Source organism: Notothenia rossii (genome assembly GCF_949606895.1).
Source record: "Notothenia rossii genome assembly, chromosome: 9".
Lineage (NCBI taxonomy): Eukaryota > Metazoa > Chordata > Actinopteri > Perciformes > Nototheniidae > Notothenia > Notothenia rossii.
This window is the reverse complement of record NC_136907.1, coordinates 66,818,001-66,839,663: the sequence shown is the minus strand read 5'-3', so window position 1 is coordinate 66,839,663 and position 21,663 is coordinate 66,818,001. Positions and strand designations below refer to the sequence as shown.

Sequence of the window (21,663 nt, the reverse complement as noted above, 5' to 3'; positions counted from 1 at the left end):
GAGGGATTTGTTGACAGTGGTCAAATCGTCTGTTTAAAGACAATGTTAGAGAATGTAGAGCTGCATCATAGAGATAGCAATATCTTGAATAAACACAAATCAGATGTAGGGCAATCACCTTGTGTTCCAACGAGCACCATGGGGACCTCAGCTGTGTTCCTGTAGCTGGATAGGCGCAAGAAGTAATTGTAGACTGTCTGGAAGCTGATCTCATCCTCCAGGCTGAAGACGAACACGACCGCATCCACCCAGGCAGCAAACTGAGGACGGAGCAGAGAGATGTTGAAGGTGAAATATAAGCTACCTCATGATTGCACAAGAGCATTCACACAACAGATATTTATCGTCTGGGGAAACATAGCTTTTTGTTACTTTATTTGGATGTTCACTGTGCAGAATGACGAGAATCTTCATCATCCATCAGCTGGAAAGGTTATGTTTGTCTATGCTCACTTTCATTAGGAGTTTAAGAAGTGTGCGCACCAACAACATCCCACATCAAAACTAGTGTGGAAGCCAATCATGATGTAATATGCAGAAACTTTAGCAGCAGTATTAACTGGGACTTTTCAAAGTTAACTTTCTCTCTGCCAGTAAGTGCATTTTCTGTACAGTGTATCATATATTAGCACATTCATAGATCCTAGAAGGAGAGACGTTAATGTAATGGTTTTTAATAATGCAATTTAACTTTTTGGTGGAAAAAACGATTGAGACAGAAACTATTTAATAAAAATGATTTCTTAAAAGCACATTTTTAATGAATGTAATTTGTTCTTTAATGGCTCCCTGAAATAGGCTATGTATCTTAGATGCAGAGAGTTGAACTAGTATGTGTTACCGGAATTCACTCCAGTGAAGTTCCCACATACAGACAGAAGGGGGCAGTGTAGCAACAGCCATGGTGAGTTCTTGATCATAGGCAAATAAATGCTTTTAGGCGATATAAAAGTGACTGATTAAACACAACCACTGCATTTCATCTATTTTCTGTATTCCCACTGCTACCATAATCTAGGAATGTTTGTATTTGCTCATCTCATATATTCACAATCCATAGTTTATGATCAAACAGGGGAGAGATGTCGCCCTTTAGTGCAGGAAATCAATCCTAATCAGCATGCATTGTGGGAAAGACGCTACAGAACCCAGAGTAGTGCTTGCAGTGACAATCAAGGGATAACTATTTCCCCACAATGCCTTCTTGTCCATCGAGCTTTCACCCCACCCAGACCCCCCCCCCCCATAACGTATGAATGGCAAATCAAGCCTCCAAGCCACAACTCTGCTCAGCCTCCTGTGAGAGTGAACATAATGGAGGCCTTTAATTACGCCAATAATTACACAGGCAGCTTAAAACTGAACCAAACACATTTCTATTCCCCTAATCTCACTGAGCATAAGGCAAGTGGACATTTGGAGATTCGCCAGGGTTGGTATCAGTAGCTGCTAATGGAAATGCATGGTCAAATCACACTGAGATTACATGTGACAGTGCTAGTAGTGGAAAGTAACAGCATACATTTACTTAAATACTGTACTTAAAACATGCATTCACTGTTTTTGAGACACTTAAAACAAGAACACACCAATCTTTTGAGTTGATATGGTGAATGTGTTGGCAGATAGCTGCTCATTTACACATTGGGCAGACACAATGCACACAATGTTTACAATAATGCTGTGTTTCATTACTGCACATATCTTATTCCAATTTCTACGATTTCAATCATATTCAATGTAAATACTGCTATATTCTTTGAATGTTATTATAGTTCTCTATCTGTGTTTTTTATTTTTGTTTTATTTTTAAGTATGCACCACAACACCAAGTCAAATTCCTCGTATGTGTTAACCTACCTGGTAATAAACCTGTGTCTGATTCATACATTTATTTAAATACTGTACTTAAACATGGTTTCACTATTTTTAAGCCACTTAAAACAAGAACGCACCAATCTTTTGAGTTGATATGGTGACTTAGTTGCTTTTGTACCCATTGGGAAGACACAAACAACATTCAAAGTTGTAATTTGACCTTCAGACAAACTAAAGTGCTATTTACTCTTTATTATTCTATAGCTATTTTGGTCTGAACTAACTCCTGAAGGAAATATCTGGCTCATAAAACACTCGGTGTGTTCCCCAGGTAGACGCCACCATTATCTGTCTGCAGTGTGACGCTGTTGAGAAGGTATTGTGCAGTGTCAGAATTTAGTGAAGACCACTTTTTTTTTTTTTTTAAAAGGTAGCTCCATTAATCTTAATATTTCAAATACGCACAGGGGGATCAGGTGCAGAGCTTGACCACAAAAAAATGTTTTGGCTGGGCCTACCCATTGATCTGTTGCTGCCCCTTAAGTGCTTTTGGAAGAACAGGCAGTGTGCTGTCCCGCTGCTCCAAACTGTCCTGCAGAGAACCAATGGTCTGTCTCTTAACAGTTCCTGCCTGCATGACAGTTTCTGTCTGACACGTCTTGAAGCTTTGGCCTTAAGAGACGTTTTTTCAGGATTAACACTCTGACTAGTGTTCAAAACAAAACATTATATTGATTCTTTGGGCAACTTTAGAAAACTCACAAAATCTGCCAGGATACGATTTTGATTCGATTCAGGGGGCTGTGATCAATAAAAAACACATCATACGCCCATTTCACTAATTCAGTTACCTTTATATCGACTCGCAAAAAGTAAAATATGATGTGACTATTTTAAGACTGGGCTCACTTTATTTTAATGAAAAATACTCCCTACTTTTAATTAAAAAAAATGTTTTAAGTGCTACACTTTCATGCGCTTGGACTGAAATGGTGAGACGCGCAATGGGAATTATTGGTGTTGATGTTTTCACAGGGTATATGCAGGAACCCTGAAGTCAAATGTAATACCTTTTAAGACCTTTTGTAAGACCCTTTCCATACATTTTAAGACCTCATCGCCACTTGGAGTTTTAACCGGTTACATTGGCGACACATTTTACCTCACATTTACTATATACAGTATTGATTGTCCTTCCTCCTTATCTTCCAACCATTTGGACCCTAACTTGCATTTCCCCATAACGATGTTGTTCAACAACCGGCGTAAACGGAGCTTCGCGTGCTATCAACCAGTGAGCGTGCGATGTCCTGTTCAGATGACGTCGAATCCAACGGGATGCCATAAATAAACTACACAGAATCACACTACACACCTACGCAATGATTACATTCAGGCAGACTGTAGAATACAACCTCTTTGGACAATTGATATACTTATTGAAAACAAGCTACAAAATGTAATACCTTGGAAAATGCTGTTTAATACTTTTTAATAGCCTTAATATTCGCTATCAACTTTTAATACTTTTTAAGACCCCGCGGACACCCTGTTTCACTTTGATTATATTGTATTGTAGATATTGAATTGTGCATCGTGGTTAAACCCCTTACCTGCAATTCTGGAGGCCCTCCCTCATCTCTGATCAGAAGTAGGTAGCTCTGTCCATCCACCACTATTTCCTTCTTGAACCGTCCACCTGAGGAAGAGACATTTGTTAATTATTTTTACTGAAAAGGTTTGTTTCAAGGTCATTCTGATAAACATGTTAAGTCTGGCCATAGCTGCTGCAGGATGATATTGTTAATTTTTTTAAGATAGCTGCCCACCAGGGGGTTCCCAAGCAGAAAAAGACTGCAGAGCCATTTCACACTTATTAATCATAAAAACAATGAGGACATCCTGGATACCACATTTAATTTTAAAACACAGTTTGACATGGCTCTTAAAGTTTGAGACATGTATGAGACTAAGTGCAACCCTCCATTTAGTCCCCTGAATGTTTTGCCATTAGGATTATATGCCAACAGGAAACCAGGTCTCTCTGGAGCCAATTACGTGGGCGAGAAATGGCCATTTAGCGTGTCTAATGCACAGCTGCTGAGGGAACAGGTTCAGAGCCACAGCCACAAGTTCTGGAGAGGCCAGACTTTCTCTACAAAAACATTATCAGGTTCAGTGCATCACTTCTCTGCGTGATCTTCAGAGGGTTAGAACATTGGTTTTCACAGCATTAGCATAACTCATTACACCTTGCAATAAAATGATAAGTCAGGGAGAGTAATTTCAGAAAAGAGACTAAAGGAGAGAAGAGGGTGATGGGAGATACAATCAGAGGCGAAACACGTCTTTGCTGACGCGCCTCGGGTCACAGCATGTCCACTAGAGAGAAGTGGGGAGCGAACACTGCTCAGCCTTGAGTTTCTCCCTTTTTAATTTCTTCTCTGATAGAAATGCATATTCCTTGCCTCTAGCTAAAGCTGGCTGCAGATAAAGAAGAGATCAGTGGGAGAACTATGCAGTAAATTAGATTTCGCATATCATTTGAATAGTTTGAGATTCCTGCAGAGATTAAAAACATTCAAATGAGAAAGTTGTGAGAATATAAATGTCCCTAGGAGTGAAATGGTGCCTTACTGTATGAATACGAAATATGCTGAAAGCCATTTGACAAAACTGAATAATGCACAAATTTGACAAGGTCTGGGAAGGATTTTTTTATTTTATTTATCAAACAAAATGCTGCAGTGGATGTGACCGCAGAATAAAAGTACACCTGTTAAAGGTTTTCGAGGAGTTTCATAAGCAGACACGTTGGCTAAGATATTCATGTGGTTAGATAATAGACGGAGATCGGGGATGCCAGAGATCAGCCTTTCAAGCTCTGTAATTCTTGATTCTCTCTGCAAACCTGCATTTCAAGAACTCCAGCTCTTACATCACAGAGGAGCTGTAAGGGTCATACAGTAGCCGAGCCCTGTCATTTTTAATACGCGGACAGTATTCCTGTCTCAGCAGGCAATACATATCCACTTGAGCCACACTTCCACCTGGTTAAGTCCACTTTAGCCCGCTTGGCAAATAAGGGATTCTCCCAGCCTCTGAAGTCCTGCTGCATGCTGGTTGTGTAACAGAGAGATTCACGTACAGCCAGCCAGCTTTTCTTTTTTTTTTTTTATTCAAGTTACAGAGCTTTTTGGGGGATTCAGACAAAGGACTGAGAAACGATGTGTCTGCATGTCTCTGAATCCCGTTTAAAAAAGGGAAAAAAGATGAGGAGGATCTCGTTACACAGTGAGAAAAACTGGATCAGAATGAAACAGAAACCAAAGATTTATCAGAATACGGAGCTTGGCAGCACGTTCACACGCCACGACAGATTATGGAAAGTCTGTCTGAAATCAGTATCTGTACGGAAAGCATGCGGCTCCGGTGAAAACATGGGTGGAATTTGAAGTAAACATTTCAGTTGTGTAATCATCCAGGATGCAGTTTTCTTTATATAGAGCTGAGCCAATACAATGCATCCAAAGATCCTGTGCTGTGAATAATAAAAAGAGTGAGGCAGGCTACAATACCTCTTTTAACACTTTTCTACATCACGACGAAAAAAGCAATTATGAATCATTTCAATGTGTTGCTCAGCCTTACATAAAAAGAGGCGACTAACAACCTTGCAGACAGCCTACAGAGAGACGGCGAGTTGGTAGGCACGGTTAACACGCAGTAAGCATACTCTGCTTACACGGAGGCTTAGACCTTGACACAGAGCCACAATCCAACGGAGCTCCATCCGGTGTTGCTATGGAAACACACCCCAGTGTCTTTTTTTTTTTTTTCAGATATCATAGCAAAAGCCCAGGAACAAATGACTAAAGAAACAGCCATCACTGAACCTTCCTCTGCTGGGGAAACGCTTCTGCGATGTAAATGCTCAATCTGGAGTGAAGCCATTAACGTGACTATAAAACAAAGAGTATGTTTACGATGTTGTATTTTAGTTTTGCCTCTGTGTTTAGTGTCCTGTCTGTCTGTAACTTTGTGGGGTAGTGTTACCACTGAACAGGTCTCTCTTGAAAATGAGACCTTGTGTCTAAATGAGATTTTACACCTGTATAAATAAAGGCTAAATAAAAAAGAAATTGCATCACAGCAACGTGCTGCAAAGGACTATCTGAGCTGACATGTTTCCTTGATTACAGCTAAATATGCTTGTTCTGTTCTTTTAGCATTTCCAACATTGATTTCTCAAGGACTAATTAAGCTATGAGGATTCTTTCTCCCTCGGTGCAGCATAATGCCAGAAACTAATTATGCGCTTCACGTCTCATCCTCCCTATAATTACAGTAAAAAGAAACACTACAAACCCTTCAGAAATTATCAGTTAACTCTGGATTTGCTAACATGCTTCTGGATTGGATGAGAGGAGGAGTAACATGTCAGGCCAGAAGGGGGGGGCATTCTCATTATGATTTTGCCGATACATTTAAGAAAATCAGATTTTTAAATCTCAAGAGTCAATTAAAATGGCGAGGGGTCCCTTTCTGGAAATAAACCTTTCCAAGCATGGTAAACTGGCACGCTCTCCATCAGGACATCCAGGATGCAAACAGTCCCTGATGGTTGTAAAACGATGAATTTACAGCCTTTGAGAAATGATGGGGTTTAGTTTTCCTTTTCTAATTAGTAAGGAGTAATCTTCACAGCCCTTACTCACTGGAAATGTTATGCTTTGTCGTGAAAAACACAGAAATCTATACAGTAAGAATGCATCCAGGCAATTATCAATGTTGGCATCAGGAAGCTTGATTCTAATTATTTAGTTATCTTTAATATAAATGTATTAGACGCAGGGTTTCCCACACATAAACTATACTTGGGCGGGCCGCCCAGGTATATTAACGGCCGCCCAAGTAGATTTTGCAACCTATTTAGTTTTTTTTTTTTTTTAATAATAATAATTGTTTTTCTTTCTTTTTTTCGTCCGCGACCACGACGCCATCTGCGATCGATTAACTTGTGGACAATGATCCCTCACTCTACTCCTCCTGTACCCAGTGGCCTGGCCTGTTAAGTGGCCTGCCTCACACAGGGTGACTGGCTGTCCACATGATGTGGGCTGCCGACATGGCCACTGTCATACAGTGTCATACTGTCAATCAAAGCCCTGGATTGGTCTCTGTTTGTCATTCAAGCTCGGGATAACTTCAGCTCAGGTGAGGTAAAGGACTCTTGAGTGTTTAGATAGTTAACTTAGTCTAAGTTCTCAGTGGGTCTCAAACGGTTTGGTCCCTATTTATGTAAACACATATTTCCATTTGAGGGGGTAGTGATTAGTAAAAATATGCATGAATAAAAAATAAAAAAGTTAACTAGGGGAAAAAAGGTAAGATGCACTTTATGATTATTGAAATGCATACAGTTCTGTTTCATATAGGTGTTCCCATAGATCTAGTCTCTTTATTTTCCCCTGAAATTGCACCAGATTGATGCATTTAACTCCAAAATAAAATAAAAAAATCTTACCGGGGGAGCATACCCCCGGACTCCTCTAGAGGATTTGAGGTCCACCCCTACTTAAAACCACATGGATAGGTTCCTAAATACATTTACCATTTTTGTTAAATAGTAACCCGTGTCCATATGTTTATTTGTGGGTAGTAGATTTAAACTATAGGGCTATCACTATGGGCCCTGCCTGTACCTGTTTGCTCTGCCATCGCATGAAGGGTCTGCTAACAAGCGACCAATAGAAAGGTTCATGTTGATGTTGTTGCACATCACAAAGGCACGTCACCCCCACCCCCCGCTACCAGCACCCCCCTAAGTATATTTCAGATCTGTGGGAAACACTGAGACGAATATACTCTCATAAGACATCATGCATCATGTAAACATCTTTATATTCTCAGCCTAATATTGGTATATGTCTTTACAATGTAGCAATCATTGCCTAAATGCTTGAACAAAATAAAAAAAGGTATTCACCAGCCTGCAGGCTTCTGTATAATTTCACTAATCAAATGCTTTTGAAACACACCAGATTGTGAGTAATCTAACGTCAAGGCTTCTCTAGATTTGCGAGAGCCTGACACTGTGGAAAGAAAATGTTTCAATCTGTCAGCAGGCATGTATTTTATATGACACGTTGTCAGGTGAATGAGGCCATAAGAGCCACACTGAAGGTGTTGCATTAATCTAAAGCTTCTACAGATTGATTGAGTGTCTCAGATGTATATAATCCCTTCTGAATCCACACTTCCAACAGCAGACTCTTACCTTCAGGAGACTCTTCCTGCACATATGTCCCCGTCAAGTACCGGTGGACCAAAGCAGACTTTCCACTGGACAGATTTCCCACAATGCCCTGAAAGGCGAAGGGCAAAATACAGTGATTATTTCTGACAGGAACAGCATGACAGGTACAAACCAGAAGCATATGTAGACTTGAAGGACAATAATGATGACAGGAGTAAAAGTCTCAGCACAAGGTCGTCTCAGTTAGTGTTTCCGGAGATTTCAACTTCAACTCTATCCGCTGATTAAGGTCACGAAATTCCGTTTAAAGCTTCGGAAACACAAGGTTAGCGTAGCTTGTGTGCGAGGACGTGTTGTTGACAAGCTGCTGCTTACAGGGTCAAGATGGAACATTCAATCTTAACCATGGTAGTGGTGTTATAATCTATCAAATGTGTTTCCTTTTGATTACAACCAGATCTATAATATCAGCTTTTTAAGAATGTCCTAATCAACTATGTGGGAAAAAAGTGAAATGTGCAATTTTTGCAAGAGTTTTCTTAACTTCACCACCTGGGAAAAGTTTTCAAAACAGTTTCTACTTGCCTAACAGCCTAACCAATAGAGCCAAACCGATCACTTACAGGCTTGTAAAATACAATATTGTTTTGTTGTTGTGTTTGTAGATGTCTAAGTAACTGTCTGAGTGTCCAAGCAATTGATGTAACAACTGCCTTGAAAATATCGTATTGGTTGACTTGTAAACCATGCAAATACAAAATAGAAGGGCGACTCATTTTGATTGAGATCTCTTCAAGTACATTTCACTTCAATACTAGCATTTATTAAAACAAACTGCTGCCTTGAAGGTACAACATCAACAAAGAAATGTATCGAATGCTTAGAAAATGTTGGGGAGTAATGGAAAGTACTTTTGGTTTAAAGTTAAGGAACAAAACCCTGAAAACCACGATCTGGTTATTTACGCGGGCCGGTTAGAACATTATGAGGAAAGTCCTCCAACATCGGTTTGGTTGCAGTCTTTCCCCCGCTTCCTCTCCCTGGTGTCTAGACCAGACCTGGCTATGGTGCCTTCAGGGGGATGCGTGGCGGAGGGTGGGCCGAGGATGCCAGCACGTCTGGGAAGAACAAAGGCTGCAACATGCCTCATCCCCTCCCTCTCCTCTACCCACCATCACCCTCCTCTTCTTTAGATCATTAGTTGGTGTTAAAGTCAGGTATGGTTCTAATTATAGGGAGGTTTGAGGCACAAGAGAAAATATCTGTTTAAGGCCTTTCCCGGCCTACCCCCCCTCTATAATTGAAGTGTGTATATACATATATATATATATATATATATATATATACACATTACACACCATATGGTACCCCAGCAGAATAAACTATGAATAAGCTTTAAGTTAGCAAAAGTTGTAGGCTGTGTGCAGTGAAAGCAATGAGTCAACAAAAATCGACTTTGAGCGTACCGCTGGAGCAGTGTTCCTGCTGTTTGACTTTGTGACCTGCTGGTATATAGCTCTCGTGAAAATCAAACGCTGTATCAGCACTAACCAGTACAACACTTTGAGTCTTCTTTGTAGATGTTCGGATTTGATCTCGGAATTTTGCAAAGTGCGGACTTGATAATCAAAAGATAGAAATGAAATAAGATTTGACCACAGTTAGGTAGTCATTATGAAACTACAGTACCGTGGTACAGCTCACTGTTGTAGCAAATGTTTAAAAGGCTCTCTCTCACCCTTTGATCATTTAAACTAATCACCAGGAAGTGTTTTGACCCCACTTCCTGTCATTATAACTGTGGTATGAACAAGAAGAAAAAGATTTGGATGTCAAAATGAAAGCTTTGTAAGACCTTCTTTTCAGTATGACCTTCACAGGATTCTTTGAATGTTTTGAAAAAAGAATGATTGCTATTTGGAGACATTTTGTTCATTCTTCCCAGGTCCATTTAACAAACCCCTGTGTGGAAGCTGCCAATGAACACCTCAGAAGCTTAAAAAGATAAACAGACGCATTTAAAGTGTTTGAAGCCAAAAAGGCAAGTTGTTCTTTGAGCTACTTGTGAATTTCCCCCTTTGTATTTCACTGACGTTTTCTCTTATGCAAGGTGCAACAACAATTAATTCATCTAACACAGAAATATTATTCAAACTGTCAGATTGGTAGAGAGCACTTTCTAAAGCCTGCCAGTCGTTATGGGTGGAAGGAATTAAATCATGTGACGATGTTAGTTGTGCATTTGGCAGCGGCTGTGTGTGTGCTTCACTGGCGGGTGGGATCAGACCCGGAATGTGTCACTAGTCTAGCCCAAAACTGTCACTCATTTCCCGTCCTTCTGCAAGCCACCCTCCATCTCCATGCCAACGCATCTCATTAAAAATCACCCAGTACATGCCAGGGAGGAGTCCAGCCAATCTCTCTACTGCTCCCTCATTTTAATATGCAAAACCAGTGTTACAAGGACAGAACATGTTTCCCATTGACATTTAAATCGCCCAGTAAGATGAAACCTCGACTGTTAGACATATAAAAAGTTACTCACCACTTTCAGCTCTGGCACTGACCGACTCAATGTCCATTCCTGGCTGTTGACGAAAGAGTCTAAAAGGAAAAGGCAAAAAACGAAATTAAGTCGAGCAGAATTTAAATGCATTTCCAGCTATTTTCAACCATTTGACACCAGCTACAGATTATATGGCATTAACAAAGTTTTCCATTGGATGATGGTAAAGGAGGAATCATCTGCAGGTGTTTGCCCCTGCAATATCTGACCACATGCATTTTGAATGACTACTGTTTACGATGTTTTATTTGATTGTTACCTCTGTGTTAAGTGTCCTGTCTGTCTGTAACTTTGTGTTGTATTGTTACCACTGATCAGGTCTCTCTTGAGAATGAGACCCTGTGTCTCAATGAGATGTTAACTGTACAAATAAAGGCTAAATAAAAATTTAAAAGCTATATACATTGTGTGCAACACATTTTGTGGTGGATTCTAGGGATGCCAGCGATTATTCGATTTTTCCAATATTCGTTACAGTCTCCATAATCGAAAAAAAAAAATGTAATTCGGGGGGGCAGCGAATAATCGATTAATATTCGTCAGGGCAGTCCGATTTTCAAATTTGATCATGGTCAGTTTCTGGCATCCCTAGTGGATTCAGTAGACATTCGTTTGACAAAGCCTATCTACAGTCTGGTCGAGGTTTGTAGTACACTTTGACGTACTGGCAGATTGAAGATTGTGATGAACTTTTATGAGAATGTAATTTCATCTACTTTTTTCTAAATCATATTTTATCTGCTGCACAGTAAAACGTCACAGCTAACTTCTGTGCAGTTTACTGTGGACTTGGGAGCCGTGCAGTACCAAGCGTACTGAAGTAAAAAGGGTCAAATGATTAGAAGGATGTAGCCTTCCAAACTGGCAAACTTTCAACCTTTATTTACACCATATCCTCCAGGCGAAGCAATCTTTCTTTTTATATTTGCCATTGCACTTCCATCCCAGTGCGGATTCAGACAATATTATCAGAAAAAAGATCAACAACATAACACACTGCAACAACAACAACTGATCCGTCAAAAGTTATTTTGAGGGAGCAAAAGGACAAAATAAAATAAAAAAAGGTAACTGTTTCTTCTCATGAAATACGGGCATTGGCTAGTTTTCTTATTTTCAACTGATAGTAAATAGAACTATTTTGTGTTAGGGACAATTTCAACGATCAGCTCAATGATCAATATAAAAGTAAACAGCAAATAGATCCAGAATATAACACATTCAAAATATTCCCTTTTTCTCCCTTATTTGCTCATATCCATATTTTTACATAACATTTAAAACGTATAAACACAAAACTTCCAAGAAGGGATTGTGAAACACCTATGGTAAGTAAAATATACGCAGCCCATTTGAATATAAAGTGTCAACACAATACAATCGCTGAACAGGACTGAGTTAATCCATTTCAACAGACAGTCATTACCAGGCTTGATTCAACTCGTTTGACATTTAAAGACTGGATAATCACACTTTAAAAAAAAAAGACCACAATGAAGAACAATACAAACCCTCACAACTAAAAACACAAATGACAACTCTACAAGCAGTGCCAGTTTCCCACAGGGATGGAGTACACAACTATGTGTCATAACAACTATTAGAACAAAGACCACCTTCCTGTTTTGGATCATGTTTTCTCACCATCTGAACCCCCCAAGAGGAAGATATAATCTCCAACATGAGAGAGTAGACTCTATGTCTCCAGGCAACAAGGTGTGTAATACCAGGTGAACCCCCCCATACTCCCTCCCCATGTCTAAACATAACAATTAAAGTGCTCACAGTCAACAGGCAGTCATCGTAACAGTAAGCCTGTGTGTTGCAGCAATGATGCTTTGCTTTTGAGCTTGAGGTAGGGCCGCTCGATTATGGCAAAAATCATAATCTCGATTATTTGGGTCAATAATTGATTTCAGGATTATTAAAAACGATTATCCATTTACTTTGAAAACATCAATTTATTGGAGAAAAAACATTTGAACAGTATGTTTTTAACAGTTGATTACACTGAACTTTAAGTATAATTCAACTGAAAAACCAATACAAAAAAAGTAATAAAAAAAAAAGTAATAGTAAAAAAATAAAAATTGTTTTATTTCTATTACGTTGTTTTCGTCATCGTTGCAAGCCATAATCGTAATTGCGATTCAAATACGATTAATTGAGCAGCCCTAGCTTGAGGCGAGGCTAATATGTAAAGAATGACAGCATAAGGTCACTTACAGTGTCACCATACAATAAAACATGTTTGTAATGTATCTTCAAATGTATGTTAAAAGCCTGCATGGCTCATAGCTAGGTAGACCTGAGCCACAAATTCCTTATCCCACTACAATTCAAGTAAAAACACCCCCTGCTAAAATGTTTGCTTATTTCTGACCTCTATGCACAAAGAGCCTTGTGCTCCTCTAAGTGTCTCACTTGTTGTGGGTGAGGAGAAAAGTTCATCCCTCACAGAAGGGCCTTTCAGCAAGCATTGTGTGGAGCAGGGTAGTCTTTAAACAGCACGCCCCATGTTAAGCCCTCTCAGTGTGGGTTTGACATGTCTGAACAAGAGCGAAGACACCCATCTGATTCAGTATCAGTTCACTCCTGTGAGACAATATCAGATTAGACTGCTTCCTAATTTACTTGGATTTCCTGTCATTATGGTTGGATTTATATTTTCCAGATGCAATCTATACATTGACATCATGATTTGTATTTATGTTATTTTCTAGTAATTGGAGGGTTGAAAAAAGTGAACATTGACAACACATTGCTAGTCGTCAAACACACTGAAAGGTTCCAGTCTTTAGCACGTATTACTGCAACATTAACAAGTAACGAATAAAAAGAGAAATAAACCTAAACAACATAGAGTTAGAGATTAAATCAAGTCAAAATAACAACAAAAACTGATAGATACCCAGATGTTTTTCTCCCATTTTCCACATAATAAATGTTTCAAAAAAGGATAATTAAAAAAGATAAATCCATAGATAATGGAGGAGAACTAAGTATCACTCAAAAGAAACACATAAATGGAGGCTGCCCACTTGGGCTGCTGCAGACCCATTATTATTGATCATAACAACACCATTTATGTTTCAAGACCGAAAAGAAGAAAGGAAAATGAAATGATGGGCTTTTACACAAAATTGGACAGTACCTAACATGTGCATTAGAAGTCTTTTAACCAAATCATACATTTCCTCTCAGACACACGCCCATTACAAACTGTAACGGAGAGAATGCCTATTTTTAAATCCTTGGAGTAGATACAATACAAGCAGTTTGCTCCCATGCAGGCAAAAAGAAAAACCTAATTGAAACCATGTGCTCTGTGTTACGTCACTTTTTTTAAATGAGCATCCCTACATTACCGTGTCCCAGAATGCCTATGGAAACAGAGAGCCCCCGCGGTTGTGATGCTTAGAAAGGACACCGGTGTCTTTGTCTCTGTGAGGGGGAAACTGCGTTGCCAGCTTGTTTGTTAGAGTTTTCACTTCACTGCTCATGTCTACTCAGATAAAATGACCATTCAGTTTGAGGGTAGTGAAACACAATCACCCAACACCCCCCACACCACTTATTCCATTTCATGAGAAAAGAAAATGCAAAGCGAGCACAAACTATGAGCGTACAGTGGTTTTCTGAGTGTGTGTGCATGTGCATACATGCAGGCATTTTTACGTGCAGTGATTTTGAAGTGGTTTTTGGAATTAGAGGGGACAACCTTGAGGTCAAAACTTCCGCTCTCCACCAAACGTCCAAACATGCTTTCCCACTGTCAGAAATTATAGAGTGAGACTTCAGCTAGCAATCAGTCGTTCCCTTATATGCCAACCTCAGGACCAACCAACATTCTGTGTGACTACTTTTACCATGCCTGTCTTGACAAAACGATCCCGTATCGTCTTCCAATTGTGCGCCACTCTCCAAAACCTTTTCCACAGACCACAACCCAGTCCGAGCTCTTATATCTGTTCCTTTAAGCTCCCAAACACCAACGTCTAAATCTGATCAGAGGAAAGTAAGAGACAAATACAATCCGCAGAGAACTAGGTAAAAACCTTTATGTCATGTCCCTCTAATGAGTTCTGTTTAGCCTGCCCTACTTAACGCTATATGCCTTGTGTTGTTTACCAACAGCCAGGCATTGATCCTTTCCCGTGAAATAAATAAGGAGATTTGCAAATCGGGTTTAAAAGGATTTTGCAGAACAATGCAGGGTGACTCATTCTTCTCTTAACTCTAAATTGAGTGAGTTTGACTGATCTTTTCTGATACTCAAAACAGTGCATGTGAACAAACTGATGACAATACTGCATACAAAGTAGAGGGTGATTTACAAATTGCATACCAATTCAATTTTAAAAAAGTAAAGTTTGAGTGTTTATATGGAAGGATCCTCACATATTTGTCAACAATAACAATGAAAAAAATGTACCCTAGCTGAGATTTGCAGAGATAGATCAAATATGAGTTGTTATCAGATGTTCCTCTACTCTAGCTCACAGTGTATCACACCATTACTTTTCAATATCTTGCTGTCCCCATTTGTCTCCAACAAGTGAGAGGTCGATATCACAGTGTTACCGTTTGAAATAATGTATTTGTCTTGAAGATAACCCCAGCTGGTTTGAAGGAAATAGGCAAATGCATTTTTTTTAAACAAATGTATCTGCAGATTTTGAAGCAAGTATTATAATTCCAACTGCAAGGAAAAGTTAATACAATAAATATAGCTGCCAGGAATTGAGAAGGAGTGAAAAACACAAAGCAAGGGAACAAAGCAAAGGGAATTCCATCCTTATAAATAAATATCATGTCAGATTCGAGATTAAAGGAGAATGGATGACACACATGGGGGATTTCTTTGAAATTACCAATGGGTAACGGCAAGCCAAGGGCAAGTCAGAATGCATACGCATCAGTGAGCACTTTTCTGTCTACTGGATCCTGCCGTCACCATATCAAAATATTTAAAAGTTATATCTACAATCCCATTCCTGGTGTTTCAACATTCACGAGATTGCTCACCACCTACGCGGCATGGAAAGCCACCCCTCCTCCAACCCAAAGACCCCCAGAGAGCCCCATCTCAGCACATGGCTCACTGATCACTCATGCCTCTACGGGCTCGACAGAGTGGCTTTGTTCATCCACAGGTGGGGGTGGGGACGCGGTCTGCACACCTCAAACCCATCATCCTGTATCTCCCTTCCCCCAAGCCTCACCAGATTTAGGAGTTATCGTCAGGAAACACTTGAACCGAGTGTGTGTACGCGCATGTGTGTGTGTTTAGTTTTGTGAGGGCTGGGATTCAGCTTTCTGGATTTAATTTTGGAGCAAACACTTAGACAGGTACCAACAGGCGGCGAGACCCGCCCAGGGCATTGAACACCTAACTTTACTCAGACTGATCGGCACACCTACATTCCTAATGCCTGACTGACTGACTGACTCTGCTGGGGAATATATGGACAAATACAACTTGTAACTTAACCACAAGAACAGGTATCCTTGGTAACATGTCATGTGAGAATACAAATAAACCGGGAGACAAACAAAGTTGACCTCAGGACCCATTTAGAGTGTAATTCTAGCATGAGAATGAAATATCCGCTTCGCTCGTTCAAAGGTTGGCGTAATGAGAGTAAATACAGGCTGTGTGCGACATGACAGTAGTTGAAGTCATTAAGTTGTCACGGACAACTAATTAGGTATTCATGTGAAGAGGTGAAAATGGGTGCAAAAAAAGTTTTTTTTAATAAATAAAAAACAGCTATTAATTCAGATAGTTACAAATATTTGCCTATCTCTGCCTGGTCTTCTAGGCAACTGGACAAACACACTCCACTTTCAGAGTTAACCTTTAAACAAAGTGCTTAAGTCATCTTCCTTTCTCCCCATCATTATAGCATGTAAGCCCTCTTAATTTAGCCCTGCTAGGCTGCCAAACAAATCCCCATTACAGCCACTAACTGCTTTAATGCTACTGCTTTAAGCTATGTCTCTGTGAGGCCAGCAGACAGCATTATCAGTACTCCCAGGTCCTGTGTGTGGGTAAATCAGAGACATTACTAGGGCTGTTTTACACCACAGTAAAACAAGCCATTATAATGTGTCCTTATCAGTCACTGCTGATTTGACTTAACTGTACCTACTTGTTTACTGACATTCTAAAATGGTATGCAAGACAAATTATTTGCTGTGTAAGTGCTTGCACACATGAAAAACACTGGAGAAATGAAGTGCCCAAAATAGAAATTCCACAAGGACCTCTGGAACCAGACGTTTTTGAATGCCATCCAAACTCACAATTCCCCATGTGTTTTTCATTTGCCTGTCCTTCTAAAGAAATACAGTGCACTTCCGTCTTTCTTTCAAGCTGTAACTTTCTGTTCACTGAAGAAACTTTAAATGGAAAACTGAGCTGAGAAATAAATTCAGTAATCTTACAGGTCTTACCTTGACCTTTGTGGGAGTCAATGCCTGCCAGAGTCTCTATGGCGACTGGCAGTGACTTATTATTCTCTGCCAGGGGATCTTGGCCGGTGTTCTTGCTCTCGGACTGCTGGTTTTCACATTTGCCACTGAATGTCTGCTCTTTCCGCCTGAAACGGTTGGCTATAAGCTGCCATATGCTGGGTTCTTCCTGAACAGGTTTGGAAGACAGTTTTGTTGGACATAGGGGTACCTCCATTACTTTGAGCTCCCCCCTGCTGTGGTACTGAATGTATTGCATTGCCCCATCCTCAATTTGCTCACTGGAAGTTGGAAGTGTTCTTCCTGTGAGATACGAAAAGGGCCGTGGACTCATTGTGGTCTCCTCGGCCGTACATGTATTCCGAGAGCACTCCTTTAATTCCCTTTCAGACCCTAGAGTAACTTTGTCCCTGGGCCGAGTCCTCCTGATTCGCAGGCTGAGGCTCCGTCTTAACGAGCTCAGTGTACTTTTTGGAGCATCAGATGTAGAAGGTTTGGGAGAAGATTTTGCATCTTTGTCACTTTCTTTCTCTTTGCTCTTATCAGGAGGTGCTTTGCCAAAAAGCCTCCAATTAAATCCCCCTTTGAGAAAGCCTACTCCATCGCTCCTCTGGCTGTCTATCTCATCATCAGAGCCCCTCTTTCTTAGCTCCAGCACTGTCATACTGACAGGCCTAGCCTTCCAGTTCCTCTGGCTGACCCTGGGGATCACCTCTGCGGGAAACAAAGGCCGCTGAGCGGGATTGAGGCCATCCACAGCCCTCAGCTCAGCCTTCCTGCTCCTGTTCTGCAGGTTGCTGTCCAAAACGCCTGCCCTGTTGAGGGGGTGCTGGGTCCGGGGCTCAGACAGGACTGGACCTGGGCCTGCCAGCATGCACACACTCCTGGGCCTCCGCAGCCGCCTTTCTTGATCAGCTTGAGAATTTTTTTGCTGTTTGACTGAGTCGCCATACATGCTCACCGTTCTCCTACCCGGCGGGGCTTCATCCTGACGCGTCCATCGCAACACAGCCCGGGGCAGAGAGCTATGTCCTGCAACAGTGCCATGTTCCCCAAAGACAAGCCCTTTAGCATGGGCGGTGACAGGTCGTAATGTTGAGCTCTGAATGCGTTGCGCCTGGGTGTCTGTCAGAGCGACCGACTCTACAGCGTCTCTGCCTTGCTGTGAGGAGTTACCTGAGTTTTTGCTGGGCTGTTTCAAAAACCTGTCTGCCTTCATTTTTCCCTCCACCTCCTCCAGCTCCTCCTCATTTTCTTCCTCAACTACTTCCTCTCTTTGCCTCCCAGCTCTACCTGTGCGGCTCAGGGAGGGCCACCTGTCAAGCTCTTGCCGTGCCCTGCCCAGCCTGGGGCTGTTCTCCATTGGCACTACACTCATCATCTCTCCTCCACGATGGCAATCCTCAACCAAGGTGTGGGTGACCCGGCCCATTCCGAGTCCTGACACCAGTGCATCCCCCTGTCTTTCGTTCAGGGTTACAGAGATGTGGTAAACAGTTTTGCCCTGCTGCTGTTGGCCAATAGCTGTACTCCTTGGGGTCACATCCACGGTCCCACTGCTAAGGAATAGCATGGCACCCAAAACTGATTTACAAATACATCCTCATCCACAAGCCCGTAGCACGAGCCAATGTTCACATTTTGCTTGGGAGTTGTTGAGACTCATAAAATCCTTCAATTGAAGACTAAATTCCTATGCCAGGCATAATCCTTCACCTTTGACATGGGAAAAAACTCAGGTTCCTTAATTCACACAGACTCACACAGGCATTTAGATGGTAGCTGCCTTTTCCCCACACTCAGTTATGCGTGTATTGCATGGGCAGATGAACAAAAGAAAAGGAAAAAATCCACTGCTCGTTTGGCAAAAAAGTCTTATCTCTAATAGTTGCAAAAGTTGCATATTTAGAGAAAACTTGAATCAACCTTCCTCTTTGGCAAGTTACGCAGAGTGAGCCGTCCTTGTTGTTGGCGGTGCAGACAAACCCCTTAATCTCTGAGCTCTTGCCATGCAGAGCATGAGGGAGTGTGTGTCTGTTTGAACTTTCAGCTGCCTTCCAACCCCCGGGACACATGGAAAACAAGGAATGGATCCCACAGGCATTACACACGCCCTCCTGATTTCTCTGGAGTAGCCCCCAGAGACATAAACAGACACCAGTGAACATGAGATTTAGAGAAGACTGAGCTGATTACATACTGTGGTAATCTACAAAGAGTACCAGCAATGAATGGACACTTTGTCTTCGGACCATTGGCATAACACAAAGAACAGATACTCTCCAAGTTGTTTGCTAATGTATCCACATTTTAGTGACCACCAACTTGTATTAAATTGAAGGGTCTAGCATAACAACAATCCTTAAATTGTACAGTCATAATCACTTCGTAAAGGAGAAACTTGCACAATAAAAAAAAATGCCTGCCTCTCACTACAGGACCAAAAAAAACACGTAAGCGATCGTAACCTGTGTTAGTAACATGTAGCACTATCCACACAACCACACACCACGCTTCCAGTGGCTCCCACTACACAACCCACACAGAGTGGGTGAGTTTAAGCTTAATGGGGCGAACAGGCTTTGCATTTTCCTGTTCCATTTTTCTCTTTTTCACAGGTGTCGTGCTCTATTATTCTTTAGGGAATTGAAATGGGACCATCAAATATATGGTCATGTACAATATAAAAAACAATCATCTGAATCATGCCAGATTGTACCTGCTCAACCCTGCAGCACACTATTTACAGTGGGGTTTGGGCTGGAACACTGCCCCTATGTGGTCAGAAACTGAATAATGCTGGGAGGAAACGGAAACATGGGGAATTTTTCTCTGAGGTAGCTTTGACATGACTTAAGTTCAAATTGCCACTGATATTATATATAAATATGTATTTTGACACAAGACAAGATCAACCTTTTAGTATTTGTATATTATATTGAAATCTCTCCTTACAGCATTTTCTATATAACATACAGAATCGGACCCGGGTGATTTATGATATAGCATTACTGCTAATGAGGGATTTTGGCAGAGAAAACCTGAAACAAAATGGCAACACTGACTGCCTACTTTCAGAGTGCGTCACTATGGGAAATCCAGTAAAACCCTGAAGCTGGAATTTGCAGCTTTGTGCAAAGAGCTGATTCTGATCATCATCAGCACTCAGTATTCATCATCAGCAACATTTGTCATAAAAAAATACACCCTAAAGACTATGTGAAACGCTGATCATTTATTTAGTTTGCAAAGGAAAAATGCACCAAATGACATTACTTTAAACTCATCTAAATCAGGGCCATTGCATCTTATAAGATTTACAGTATGTGTGAGAATTGATATTCAAGGTTTTTCTTGGTGCCTTTTATCCTTTTGTGTTCTTATCAGAGATGTTACTTTGGATGAATAGAAAATATTACAAATATTTGTGTTCCAGTAAACCCAGGGCTCTACTTTTAACAGTGTACTTCAGTCATACATAAACAAATCAGGGAAATCTTCCTTCTATGTTTTGGTTTCCAAATAAATAATTGAGTGAAGTTAATTCAAATATAAAGATGCTTCGACAGTTAGGTTCAGTTATTTAAAGCTGTCCAAACTCACTGTTTGACTTTACCTGTGTCTAGGAAGCAAGGGTTCGTAATGATATGAGGCTCATCGTCAAGCAAGCAGTCCTTTTTGCTCCATTGCATCTGGTGGTGTCGAGTTCGCCTACGACCCCCAAAGCACAGCAACATAGTCAACCTCAAAGTGACTTCTCCATGACTCACAATTTAACCAAAAATGGTGAAACATCCAGGTGGCTGAAATATCACGTGTCCGTTTGAATAGTCCATCTTTACACTTTCCTTTTCTCACTTCGTTTGCTACATTCAGGCATTGCTGTGAGAATCTCCTTCATGCAGACCTAATAATGTAGTTACCAGCAGAAGCCCGAGCAGTTACAGGAGAGTCTGAGGAAGTGGCCCGAAGGAGGCCGAGTGTCACGGTGCACGTTGGAGTCGTTTCCTCTAGGTAATTCGTAATGCAGGTGTTGGCTAACAGGGTGCTACATAAGAAACACTGATAGGATTACAGTTAATCCACTATACTGTTGTCTCCGTTGTTGCGGCTGGTCCAGAGGAAACCGGCGCTGTGGTAAATCCTGTGATTTTGAAGTGCTGACTTGGTAACAGAGCTGCTCTTGTATGCTTGTCTCTCCTCCTCTGTCCCACAGCTGAATGTTTCTCCCTCTTGTAACCGTATCTAGATGGCGGCTGGGAGGGCTTTTCAGAAGAACTGGATTAGCATGTTTTGAGGTTCCTGAATTACCCTCCTCCTCCGTATCTGTGTGTAGACATCAGTGTGATTGTGAGCAGATATCATACTGTGTGTCTGTGTTATCTCTTCATTGAGTGTGTGTGTTACCGTTACAAACATGAGTGTACTGTAGTTGTTTTGACAACGTGACTCTGATATGACTGTCCTTTAATTTCCTAACCTTGGTGTTTTCAAAAGTTGTCTAGGTACTTTTATCTCTCTTAACATATTTGTTATCATTGTC

At 40.9% G+C, this 21,663-nt stretch overlaps 1 protein-coding gene across 6 annotated transcripts in view; it reads right to left on the bottom strand.

Annotated features, from left to right (window-relative positions):
• agap3 (ArfGAP with GTPase domain, ankyrin repeat and PH domain 3) overlaps window positions 1–21,663 on the bottom strand; it is a 119,844-nt gene that overhangs the window by 57,175 nt on the left and 41,006 nt on the right. For 3 of the 6 annotated variants that reach the window (XM_079652130.1, XM_079652133.1, XM_079652132.1), the window contains exons 2-5: window positions 10,623–10,681; window positions 8,099–8,186; window positions 3,432–3,517; window positions 119–260 (exon numbers count right to left, since the gene is read on the bottom strand). In XM_079652130.1, the coding sequence (XP_079508256.1) occupies window positions 119–260; window positions 3,432–3,517; window positions 8,099–8,186; window positions 10,623–10,681 (375 nt within the window). Of the gene's footprint in view, window positions 1–118; window positions 261–3,431; window positions 3,518–8,098; window positions 8,187–10,622; window positions 10,682–17,102; window positions 19,100–21,663 lie in introns of those variants that run through there. The other 3 variants (XM_079652131.1, XM_079652134.1, XM_079652129.1) reach the window with 3 other exon arrangements.